General features: G+C 39.5%; 1 protein-coding gene across 1 annotated transcript in view; it reads left to right on the forward strand.

Annotated features, from left to right (window-relative positions):
* Positions 1-13,794, forward strand: part of AQP3 (aquaporin 3 (Gill blood group)) — a 74,746-nt gene that overhangs the window by 47,445 nt on the left and 13,507 nt on the right. Inside the window, exons 2-3 of the mRNA XM_089681576.1 lie at positions 3,823-3,949; positions 4,296-4,433. Of these exons, the coding sequence (XP_089537702.1) occupies positions 3,823-3,949; positions 4,296-4,433 (265 nt within the window). The remainder of the gene's footprint in view (positions 1-3,822; positions 3,950-4,295; positions 4,434-13,794) is intronic.

The raw sequence follows: 13,794 nt of genomic DNA on the forward strand, positions 1-13,794 counted from the left end.
TAGGCTTTTTTGAGTTTGGGCAAGGACACAGGGGCCCCATGATCCCCTATTGCCCGAGGGCCCCATGAGTTGTCAGTCCGCCCCTGGCAGCGCCGTATTACAAAAAATGGCCTGGTCAGGAAGGAAGGGAAGGGGGGGGGGGGGAGCCTATGGAGGGCGAGGGGTTAATAATCAGAATAAAACAATACAGAGAGGCTCTTATCCTTGTATTAGATGGTAGGAGGAGTCAGGATGGATCTCAGTACAAGTCTTTGCAGAAATGATGTTTATTGAACAACTAGTTCTGAAAGGGATGGAAAGTTTAGAATATATCATCAGTAAAGTAAGAGCCTGTTGTGTAGCTAATGTCAAGATAAGGAAGAGAGGGAGAAAAAAAAAAAAAAAAAAGTAAATTATTTCGCAAACATCAGCTTACTTCTAAAAATAAATACATAAATAATAATAATAATAATAATAATAAAAAAAAAAATATATATATATATATACACACAAAATAATTTCCACATGAATGATTGCTTTCAAACAAATGAGCAGCCTATAACAATATAACAATCAAATCAACCTTTCATGGTGTAACTAGATACTGATGGTCAATAGGCAATAAACAAAACAAAAACAAAAAAAAAATATATATATATTTTTTTTTTTTGAATTGCAATAATGGACCAATAATAAAACAAAAAAATTAAAAATCCCACAATATTTTAATTTACTGAAAAATGTGCTGCCTACATAACCATATCATGTTTTTTATTACTTTTTTTTACTGGATATGTTTTGTATTTGGATGGTGTGGAGCGCCAATGCTTTGTCTTCAGAGTAGGATTCAGAAAACAGAAACATACATATTTATACAGAGGGTTAAAATGGACATACAGTGAAGGAAATGTGTATTTGCTCCCCGGCTGATATTGAATGTTTGCCCCTCACCCAGAAATGATCGGTCTAAAAATCGAATGGTAGGTGCAGGGGCAGACTGACAACTCATGGGGCCCCCGGACAATAAGGGATCATGGGGCCCCTGTGTCCTTGCCCAAACTCAAAAAAGCCTATGAAAAAAGTACCAGGGGCACCTACTGACCCCGGGCCCTTGGGCAGTGCCCGAGTTTTCAAATGGTCAGTCCGCCCCTGGGTAGGTGTATTGTAACACTGAGAGACAGAATACAACAACAAATTCAGCAGAAATGCGTCTAACAAATGATGACTGATCTGCATGTTCATGAGGGAAAGAAGGATTTGATCCCCTATCATTCAGCAGGATTTCTGGCTACCAGGTGTCTCTCATACAGGTAACAAGCTGAGATTAGAAGCAGTCTCTTAAAGGGAGTGCTGCTAATCTCATTGTGTTACCTGTATAAAAGACACCTGTCCACAGGAGCAATCAAACCATCAGATTCCAAACTCTCCACCATGGCAAAGACCAAAGAGCTGTCCAAGGATGTCAGGGACAAGATTGTAGACCTACACAAGGCTGGACTGGGCTACCAAACTATGGCCAAGCAGCTTGGTGAGAAGGTGACAACAGTTGGTACAATCATTCACAAATGGAAGAAACACAAAACAAGTGTCAGTCTCCCTAGGTCTGGTGCACCATGCAAGATCTCACCTCGTGGAGTGTCAATGATCATGAGAACAGTGAGGAATCATCCCAGAACTACACGTGAGGATCTTGTCAATGATCTCCAGGCAGCTGGGACCACAGTCACCAAGAAAACAATTGGTAACACACTACGCCGACAAGGACTGAAATCCTGCAGTGCCCGCAAGGTCCCTCTGCTCAAGAAAGCACATGTCCAGGCCCGGCTGAAGTCTGCCACTGAACATCTGAATGATGCAGAGGAGGACTGGTGGGAAGTGTTGTGGTCAGATGAGACCAAAATCCAGCTCTTTGGCATTAACTCAACTTGCCATGTTTGGAGGAGGAGGAATGCTGCCTATGACCCCAAGAACACCATCCCAACTGTGATACATGGTGGTGGAAACATTCTGCTTTAGGGGTGTTTTTTCTGCTAAGGGGACAGGACACCTGCACCGCATCAAAGGGACGATAGGCGGGGCAATGTACCCTCAAATCTTGGGTGAGAGCCTTCTTCCCTCAGCCAGGGCATTGAAAATGGGTCATAGATGGGTGTTCCAGCATGACAATGACCCAAAACACACAGCCAAGGCAACAAAGGAGCGGCTCAAGAAGAAGCACATTAAGGTCCTGGAGTGGCCTAGCCAGTCTCCAGACCTTCATCCGATTGAAAATCTGCAGAGGGAGCTGAAAGTTCAAGTTGCCAAACGTCAGCCACCAAACCTTAATGACTTGGAGAGGATCTGCCAAGAGGAGTGGGCCAAAATCCCTCCTGAGATGTGTGCGAACCTGGGGGCCAACTCCAGGAAACGTCTGACCTCTGTGATTGCCAACAAGGGATTGGCCACCAAGTACTAAGTCATGTTTTGTGAAGGGGATCAAATCCTTCTTTCCCTCATGAACATGCAGATCAGTCATCATTTGTTAGACGCATTTCTGCTGAATTTGTTGTTGTATTCTGTCTCTCAGTGTTACAGCGAACATTCGATTGTTAGACCGATCATTTCTGTGTGAGGGGCAAACATTCAACATCAGCCGGGGAGCAAATACACATTTCCTTCACTGTATACCCATAAAATTGCATTAGCAAAACACATTTTGGAGAAAAGAAAATTGCCCCTTTTTTTGCCATGAACAGAAAGGTATTCTTCTTGAGCAACCTAACCGAGGCGGGTGTTTATTGTCATCTCCTAGATTGTAAGCTCCCAGGATCAGGGCCCTCCTATCCCTCTTGTATTGAACTGTATTGTCTCCCGTTATATTGTAAAGCACTGAGCAAACTGTTGGCGCCATATAAATCCTGTATAATAATAATAATAATAATATATAAATCCTGTTTATTAATAATAATATATAAATCCTGCATAATAATAATAATATATAAATCCTGTTTATTATTATTATTAATAATAATAATATATAAATCCTGTATAATAATAACAATAATATATAAATCCTGTATAGTAATAATATATAAATCTTGTATAATAATAATAATAATATATAAATCCTGTTTATTATTAAAAATAATAATAATCATAAATAAATCCTGTTTATTAACAATAATAATCATAATAATAATAATAATATATAAATCCTGTATAATAATAATATACAAATCCTGTATAATAATATATATAAATCCTGTTTATTATTATTATTAATAATAATAATAAAAAAATATAAATCCTGTATAATAATAATAATATATAAATCCTATATAATAATAATAATATATAAATCCTGTATAATAATAATAATAATTTATAAATCCTGTATAGTAATAATATATAAATCCTGTATTATAATAATAATAATATATAAATCCTGTTTATTATTATTAATAATAATAATAATAATAATAATAATAATAAAAAATAAATCCTGTTTATTAACAATAATAATAATATATAAATCCTGTATAATAATAATATATAAATCCTGTATAATAATAATAATAATATATAAATCCTGTATAATAATAATAATAATAATTAGAGACATAACATTTTGTAGGATTGGACGACTTCCATTGGAGTGATCTTTCCTCTAAAAAGAAGCTTTTCCCAGAAAAAAATCCTTTGATCATGCAGGTTTTTTTTAGGCCATTTTTCATTTTCGAATGTCTTTTTGTCCATCCTGAGATGATTTCTTGTACTGTGTATAATAATAATGTGCATTTGGGTTAGCAAATACAAGTGGTGTCTCTTCTTGAACCTGTAATAACTCCTCTTCTTCCTCTGCAGATGTTCGGCTGTGGATCTGTGGCTCAGGTGGTCCTTAGTAAAGGCTCCCATGGTCAGTTCTTGACTGTTAATCTGGCTTTTGGTTTTGCCGTCATGCTGGGTATTCTGATCGCCGGACAAGTTTCAGGTGAGGTTGAACCCTTTTAAAATACGATTGGCGGGAACCAGGGGCGGACTGACCATTTGGAAGCTCGGGGTCCGGGGTCAGTAGGGGGCCCCATGAGATGCCCCTGGTACCTTTTTCATAGGCTTTTTTGAGTTTGGGCAAGGACACAGGGGCCCCATGATCCCCTATTGCCCAGGGGCCCCATGAGTTGTCAGTCCGCCCCTGGCTGGAACAGAGTACATGCCATAAATATTTGCAAAGAAACAGAATGCGCTGAGCTTGAATAGATATAAATATTTACACCATGCTACATGTCAACTCATAAATAATAATGATGGTGTTTTCTGGTATCGCCTTTAATTTATAGGTGGACATTTGAACCCAGCTGTGACCTTTGCCCTGTGTATCATAGCACGGGAACCGTGGATCAAGTTTCCTGTATACACCTTCGCACAGACCCTAGGTGCCTTCCTTGGAGCAGGCATCGTGTATGGCTTGTATTATGGTAGGTACATTTTTTTGCTGGATATGTTTTATAGCAAAAAGTCAAAAATATATATTTTTTCAAAATTGTCGGTCGTTTTTTTTTTTTCATAGCACAAAAAATAAAAAAAATCCCACCATATTTTGATTTACTGAAAAATGTACTGCTTACATAACCATATAATATTTTTAACATTTTTTTACTGGATATGTTTTATAGCAAAAAGTCAAAAATATATATTTTTTTTCAAAATTGTTTGCCTTTTTTTTTTTTCATAGAACAAAAAATAAAAAAATCCCACAATATTTTAATTTAGTTCAAAATGTACAGCTTACGTAACCATATCATGTTTTTAAAATATTTTTATTGGATATGTTTTATAGCATAAAAGTAAAAAATATATTTTTTTTTCAAAATTGTCGGTCGTTTTTTTTTTTCATAGCACAAAAAATAAAAAAATCCCACCATATTTTGATTTACTGAAAAATGTACTGCCTACATAACCATATCATGGTTTTTAATTTTTTTTACTGGATATGTTTTATAGCAAAAAGTCAAAAATATATATTTTTTTCAAAATTGTCGGTTGTTTTTTTTTCATAGCACAAAAAATAAAAAAATCCCACAATATTTTAATTTAGTTCAAAATGTACAGCTTACATACCCATATCATGTTTTTAAAATATTTTTATTGGATATGTTTTATAGCATAAAAGTGAAAAATATATATTTTTTTCAAAATTGTCGGTCATTTTTTTTTTCATAGCGCAAAAAATAAAAAAATCCCACAATATTTTAATTTAGTTCAAAATGTACGGCTTACATACCCATATGATGTTTTTAAAATATTTTTATTGGATATGTTTTATAGCATAAAAGTCAAAAATATATATTTTTTTCAAAATTGTCGGTCGTTTTTTTTTTTCATAGCACAAAAAATAAAAAAATCCCACCATATTTTGATTTACTGAAAAATGTACTGCCTACATAACCATATCATGGTTTTTAATTTTTTTTACTGGATATGTTTTATAGCAAAAAGTCAAAAATATATATTTTTTTCAAAATTGTCGGTCGTTTTTTTTTTTCATAGCACAAAAAATAAAAAAATCCCACAATATTTTGATTTACTGAAAAATGTACTGCCTACATAACCATATCATATTTTTAACATTTTTTTACTGGATATGTTTTATAGCAAAAACTCAAAAATATATATATTTTTTTCTAAATTGACGGTCTTTTTTTTTCATAGCACAAAACATAAAAAAATCCCACAATATTTTGATTTACTGAAAAATGTACTGCCTACATAACCATATCATGGTTTTTAATTTTTTTTACTGGATATGTTTTATAGCAAAAAGTCAAAAATATATTTTTTTTTCAAAATTGTCGGTCGTTTTTTTTTTTCATAGCACAAAAAATAAAAAAATCCCACAATATTTTGATTTACTGAAAAATGTACTGCCTACATAACCATATCATATTTTTAACATTTTTTTACTGGATATGTTTTATAGCAAAAACTCAAAAATATATATTTTTTTTTCTAAATTGACGGTCTTTTTTTTTCATAGCACAAAACATAAAAAAATCCCACAATATTTTGATTTACTGAAAAATGTACTGCCTACATAACCATATCATATTTTTAACATTTTTTTACTGGATATGTTTTATAGCAAAAACTCAAAAATATATATATTTTTTTCTAAATTGACGGTCTTTTTTTTTCATAGCACAAAACATAAAAAAATCCCACAATATTTTGATTTACTGAAAAATGTACTGCCTACATAACCATATCATGGTTTTTAATTTTTTTTACTGGATATGTTTTATAGCAAAAAGTCAAAAATATATTTTTTTTTCAAAATTGTCGGTCGTTTTTTTTTTTCATAGCACAAAAAATAAAAAAATCCCACAATATTTTGATTTACTGAAAAATGTACTGCCTACATAACCATATCATATTTTTAACATTTTTTTACTGGATATGTTTTATAGCAAAAACTCAAAAATATATATTTTTTTTTCTAAATTGACGGTCTTTTTTTTTCATAGCACAAAACATAAAAAAATCCCACAATATTTTGATTTACTGAAAAATGTACTGCCTACATAACCATATCATGTTTTTAAAATTTTTTTTACTGGATAAGTTTTATATCAAAAAGTCAAATATAGATATTTGTTTTCAAAATCGTCAGTCTTTTTTTTTTTATCATAGCACAAAAAAATAAAAAAAAATCGTCGATCTCCAGAAAGTACTTTCATATTTAATAAGACAGTGACAGTTCAAGGGTCTAATATTTATTGTGCTATGATGCACATGAAAAAAACCAGTGAGATGATTTTCATTCTGGATGAAAAGTAATTACGTGGTCAAGTTGTAATGTCTAAAAGAATAGGATGGTGTTGACTCCAGAGTACAGATGTCAGGGCCTCCGGGTGTAGTGCCTCCTATTGTCAGATAGGGATGTTGGTTGAAGATCATAGGAGCTATGGTTCATCCATTCTGTAGAGTTGTGTTTCCACCATCTTCCCTGTTGCTTCTTGATAATTAGCCCACCAGTCGTCAGGGGGCAGCTCTGAAATGAGGAAGCAAAGCTCCCTGCCTATACCAACATGGCCGCTTCCACACAAAGACACGGTGCTGAAGAGGAAACCGTACCTGAGAACCTGCAGTGCAAGGATCTCCCTGCTTCTGCTTCATCCATTCTGTAGAGATGTGCCTCCACCATCTCCCATGTTTCTTCTTGATAATTAGCCCACCAGTCGTCAGGGGGCAGCTCTGAAATGAGGAAACAAAGCTCCGTGCCTATACCAACATGGCCGCTTCCACACAAAGACACGGTGCTGAAGAGGAAACCGTACCTGAGAACCTGCAGTGTAAGGATCTCCCTGCTTCTGCTTCATCCATTCTGTAGAGATGTGCCTCCACCATCTCCCATGTTTCTTCTTGATAATTAGCCCACCAGTCGTCAACGGGCAGCTCCTGAAATGAGGAAACAAAGCTCCGTGCCTACACAAACATGGCCGCTTCCACACAAAGACACTGTGCTGAAGAGGAAACCTGGACCTGCAGTGCAAGGATCTCCCTGCTTCTGCTTCATCCATTCTGTAGAGTTGTTCTTCCACCATCTCCCCTGTTGCTTCTTGATAATTAGCCCACCAGTCGTCAGGGGGAAGCTCTGAAATGAGGAAGCAAAGCTGCGTGCCTATACCAACATGGCCGCCTCCACACAAAGACATGGTGCTGAAGAGGAAACTGTACCTGAGGACCTGCAGTGCAAGGATCTCCCTGCTTCTACCTCATCCATTCTGTAAATTTCTGCTTCCACCATCTCCCCTGTTGCTTCTTGATAATTAGCCCACCAGTCGTCAGGGGGAAGCTCTGAAATGAGGAAGCAAAGCTCTGTGCCTATACCAACATGGCCGCTTCCACACAAACACACTGTGCTGAAGAGGAAACCATACCTGCAGTGCAAGGATCTCCCTGCTTCTGGTTCATCCATTCTGTAGAGTTGTGTTTCCACCATCTCCTCTGTTGCTTCTTGATAATTAGCCCACCAGTCGTCAGGGGGAAGCTCTGAAATGAGGAAGCAAAGCTCCGCGCCTACACCAACATGGCCGCCTCCACACAAAGACACTGTGCTGAAGAGGAAACCATACCTGCAGTGCAAGGATCTCCCTGCTTCTGGTTCATCCATTCTGTAGAGTTGTGTTTCCACCATCTCCTCTGTTGCTTCTTGATAATTAGCCCACCAGTCGTCAGGGGGAAGCTCTGAAATGAGGAAGCAAAGCTCCGCGCCTACACCAACATGGCCGCCTCCACACAAAGACACTGTGCTGAAGAGGAAACCGTACCTGAGAACCTGCAGTGCAAGGATCTCCCTGCTTCTGCTTCATCCATTCTGTAGAATTGTCCTTCCACCATCTTCCCTGTTGCTTCTTGATAATTAGCCCACCAGTCATCAGCTCTGAAATGAGGAAGCAAAGCTCCGTGCCTATACTAACATGGCCGCTTCCACACAAAGACACTGTGCTGAAGAGGAAACCGTACCTGAGGACCTGCAGTGCAAGGATCCCCCTGCTGGCTATGACAACGGTAGGCGGTAGACCTCAGGCAATACCAGTGAATAGTCCTTTGACCTTCAATGCCTTTTTTTGGGCACCAGTTCCTCCGTTCAAGTCCGCTTTAGGATTGCTTATGGCTACTTTGCATCTGTTAAAGAAAAAACGTTTCTTCAACATGAGGAACAACCAAACTTCTGATTACGTATTTAGTGACCAATAAATGTGACAAAGTTGAGGTGACATCATTATTTCTGATGTTCTGAACCTGCTACGTGTCCATCTCAGTTGGCTTTGTAACATTTTATAGGGATTTAAAAACTAGATGGATAACTTCTTTTAATTCTAGTACTTCCTATTAAATTTTTTTACAATCACCTTTCTGAATGTAGAACACGTCAGGGGAGGCGGTTTTATGAGCAATTTTCCCATCATGAAAATCCAGGAAGACGAATTTACAAACTCCCCACAATTAGAGAAGTGCAAAGGGCTAATAAGAGGCTTACTGAGGTTGTTCGCTCTAAATCCGTAATTGATGTTTCCAAATAGAAAGGATTCCACCCAAGAGGTGGGTATCGCTGGATGAAATATTCCATGGAACATAACAGGAAGTTATGACAATAACTTTCTGATGGCAATTTTGAAGCCTCTTGTCACGGGTCCCAATTGGACGTCAACCCTGTAAAACAGGTTACGCCAAACCTTCCAACAAACACACTCACTTCAGTCCCTTCATTGCTTGGAAGCCGACCAAGGTACTGACAGGACTTAATGGATATGAAGTGCAAACAGAAGAACAATATAAAATCCCGTATCCTTGTTCCATATAAATATATGTTAACTCCACGCTATCTGGAGGACAAAACATTTCTTAGCATCCGTAATTCCTTCTATTATCTGATACCACAAAGTCTTTAATTGCGGTTGTCTATATAGTTTTAAATGTCTTGGCACCCTTTAACCACTTCCAGTCCGGACACTTTCACCCCCTTCCAGTCCGGACACTTTCACCCCCTTCCAGTCCGGACACTTTCACCCCCTTCCTGTCCGGACACTTTCACCCCCTTCCTGTCTGGACACTTTCCCCCCCTTCCAGTGCGGACACTTTCACCCCCTTCCAGTCCGGACACTTTCACCCCATTCCAGTCCGGACACTTTCCCCCCCTTCCAGTCCGGACACTTTCCCCCCCTTCCAGTCCGGACACTTTCACCCCCTTCCAGTCTGGACACTTTCACCCCCTTCCAGTCCGGACACTTTCCCCCCCTTCCAGTCCGGACACTTTCCCCCCCTTCCAGTCCGAACACTTTCACCCCCTTCCAGTCTGGACACTTTCACCCCCTTCCAGTCCGGACACTTTCCCCTCTTCCAGTCCGGACACTTTCCCCCCCTTCCAGTCCGGACACTTTCCCCCCCTTCCAGTCCGGACACTTTCCCCCCCTTCCAGTCCGGACACTTTCCCCCCTTCCAGTCCGGACACTTTCACCCCCTTCCATTCCGGACACTTTCCCCCCTTCCAGTCTGGACACTTTCCCCCCCCTTCCAGTCCGGACACTTTCACCCCCTTCCAGTCCGGACACTTTCCCCCCCTTCCAGTCCGGACACTTTCACCCCCTTCCAGTCCGGACACTTTCACCCCCTTCCAGTCCGGACACTTTCCCCCCCTTCCAGTCCGGACACTTTCACCCCCCTTCCTGTCCAGGCCAATTTTCAGCTTTCAGCGCTATCACACTTTGAATAACAATTGCACGGTCATGCAACACTGTACCCATATGAATTTGTAAGCATTTTTTTGAGACAGATAAAGCTTTATTTTGGTGGTATTTATTCACCACTGGGATTTTTATTTTTTTTTTGCAATGTAAATGAAAAAGTCCAAAAAATTTAGAAAAAAGTGTTTTTCCTATAAAATTTTGCAAATAAATAGGATTTCATCATAAATCTTGGTCAAAAATTATTCCGTTGTCTTTATAGTAAAAAAAATAAGCCAAATTAGTTTATAACCAAAATTTATAATTTTTAAACTTTTTTTAAAATGTATTTTATTTTTTTATATTATTATTTATGTGTTTTTTTCTACATACTGTCACCCTAGCAGTACAGGTGTACATGGTGACATTGTACTACTTGTGGGGGGTGATGAAGATTTTTTTCTTACACTGATTGCTTTTACACCCATAAAGGCTGTAAAAGCAATCATTCCTCCTTCTCTCTGGCTGCATTCTTGCAGCCATTGAGAAATACTGTGTGAGCTGTGATTGGTCACAGCTTGTCACATGGTACAAGGCTGTTGTGAATAGCCCTGTACCATGTGATCTCTGTGATCATTCACAGATTTCACACGTAGTAAGCAATGATGTTACAAGTGACATCTCACTTACTACTCTGCATGTGATCACTGATTGGCCATTGACAGCGCTGTATAAGTACCTGTAATAAAGAAAATAAATCAATAAAATATATACAGTATATATATCTCTCTCTTTCTCTGTATATATATATATATATACATATATATATAAAACATTTTAAAAATTAATCCTGGGAATCCCATGGCCTGAGCACACAACCCACAAAAGTAGAACAAAACCCCATATACACAAAGCTATGATCTGTCACTACCGAGAGGTCAAGGAGCTTTCTGCTCTGGAATTAGACCAGCCTTTCTCAACCAGGGTGCCTTCAGGCTTCCTCAGGGGTGCCTTCAGACTTCCTCAGGGGTGCCTTCAGGCTTCATCAGGGGTGCCTTGGCAAAATGCCCAAAAATTGTATACAAGCCAGCAGGTGGATCAATCCTGCCTTCTAGTACACAAAGCCACAGGTTTTCATTGTGCACTTTTATGACTTTTTAGCTGCCAGCATCCTAACAACTAATGACATCATCAGTTGATAAGGAGGACGTCGGGTGCCTGCACATCATCTTTTGTTGGCCCTCCCCTGCCCCTCTCTGTCAGCACTTGGGTCACATTTGCAGAGTGAGGGAGAGAAAATGAGAGCGACCCACTGGAATACTAGTCGGTACCAGTATGCAAAGGTGTACTTGCTTTGGAAGAATATTTTGCCTCTAATGTTGGGTGTACTGGATGTGTGTAGAATAGTTTTTCACATTTTATATTGGGGTGCCTTGAGATTATTCATAAAAAAAGGTTGAGAAACACTGACTTAGACTACCCAATGAGTGCAACTCCAACTGGATGATGATGTTTGGGTTGCATTTTCTAAAGACAAAGAATAGTACTGTATCCTGGTCAGAAGAACCTGGACTCCCATTCTGCATTATGCAAAGTTCAGAAATTTTGTGTTTGTCAGGAACAGGAAATTCACACTTCATTAACAAACGTCTTTTACCGGAGAGATCAGCGCTGATCCCACACAGGAAACCAAAAAGGAAGAAATCCATCTGTTTAGACTTTCAGTTAGAGAGAACAAACTGACAATTTTTGTACTGTGGCAAGACTTAAAGAAACATTGTACCTTAAAATGTTTTCATGAAATTTGTAACTGTAATCAGGGGCGGACTGACCATTTTGGAAACTCGGGCACTGCCCGAGGGCCCGGTGTCAGTAGGGGCCCAATGAGATGCCCCTGGTACCTTTTTCATAGGCTTTTTTGAGTTTGAGCAAGGACACAGGGGCTCCATGATCCCCTATTGCCCGGGGGCCCCATGAGTTGTCAGTCTGCCCCTGATTGGAATATACATTTTATACAATGTAATACCCGCTATTAGCTCCTCTGTTGGTTGGGTCCAGTCTATGTAGTTGCGGAGTCTGCGGTACAACCAGGGGCGGACTGACCATTTGGAAACCCGGGCACTGCCCGAGGGCCCAGGGCCAGTAGGGGGCCCCATGAGATGCCCCTGGTACCTTTTTCATAGGCTTGTTTGAGTTTGGGCAAGGACACAGGGGCCCCATGATCCCCTATTGCCCGGGGGCCCCATGAGTTGTCAGTCCGCCCCTGGGTACAACAGTCTCTGTAGGAACTTTTGGAGCCTGATACTTCCAGGTATGTTGACCGCTTGCACGCCCCAAACCACTGTGGCTCCCCCTTTCCTCCACATAAATAGTTTCACTTCAGAGCTGTAGGGACACATTAGGGATTTACTGGCTGGGGAAGGAGGAAGGGAGCCATAGTGAGTAGTGGGGATACATAGGCATTTGACACACTCAGAAGTATTGGATGCTAAGAATTATATTGGCACCCCTAGCACTGCAACAAAGCAAGAAGTGGATGCATTGGAGAGCTAATAGTATAAAACAAATGCAAGTACCAAGCTCAATGAGCTTCCAAGGGGATGTGTAGATAACCACAGTAAGGGCAGCTCCAACTATTCATCTGACCAGCAATGAGACATGAGCACAAAACACATAAAGCAGCACTCCCAGCCCTGTGGAAGTCAATAGAGCTTCAAGCCCAGGAACAGATAAAATCAAAATTCAGTTTAATGGGATGTTAGAAGGCATAACATGTAGGAGTGCCCAGAGTGATACTTCACCAAGCCCAAGGAGAGGAGAAACATATAATCCCAGAAGTTGAAGGGTGATACATGATCCCGGACCCAACAGTAAGTTACACCGCCCAGGAGCCTCAGGACAGTAGGAGAAACATGTAGATTATGGCCACCAGGGTAACTAAGATGGCACATCTGCTGGAAGTCACGTGCCCAGGATCCGGATGCAATGTCATACACCTGGCAGAAGAAAACGTCGGCTGGTGAGGTCAACTGGAAGTGTTGGAGACCACTCAAAACACGACTCTTTGGTTTGACATAGTTTGAGTGCTGTCCAAGACTTTCAGTTTGCCATCACCAGCCAACTTTCAGGCGCTCTGCTGCCAGGTGTATGACATCACATCCGTTTCTGTTTCCACTGTCCTGAGGCTCCTAGTCGGTGTAACCTAGTGTTGAGTCCAGGATCATGTGTCATCCTTCAGCTTCTGGGATTATTTGTTTCTGCTCTCCATGGGCTTGGTAATGTATCAGTCTGGGCACTCCTACAAGTCATGCCTTTTAACTTTACATTAAAGTGAATTTTGATTTTACCTTTTCCTTGGCTTGTGTCTCTATTGACTTCTACGGGGCTGGCAGCGCTCCTTTATTTGTTGTTTGGTAATAATATAAATGTATACTAATTTTTTCTTGAAATGACAATATTTATTTAAAGGAGACCCATAAACATCTTTAAGTTGGGACTGGCCTTTGCTGAAAATTTTTTAAAGCCTGACATTCTGATCTTGTACTACCTACATACCAGGGGAACCTTGTGAAGAAAAATGCAAGGTCTGCGTATTACATACATGCCTACTCGA

Source organism: Staurois parvus, unplaced genomic scaffold, assembly GCF_062004578.1.
Source record: "Staurois parvus isolate SC_StPar_1 unplaced genomic scaffold, SC_StPar_1.0 ptg000271l, whole genome shotgun sequence".
NCBI lineage: Eukaryota > Metazoa > Chordata > Amphibia > Anura > Ranidae > Staurois > Staurois parvus.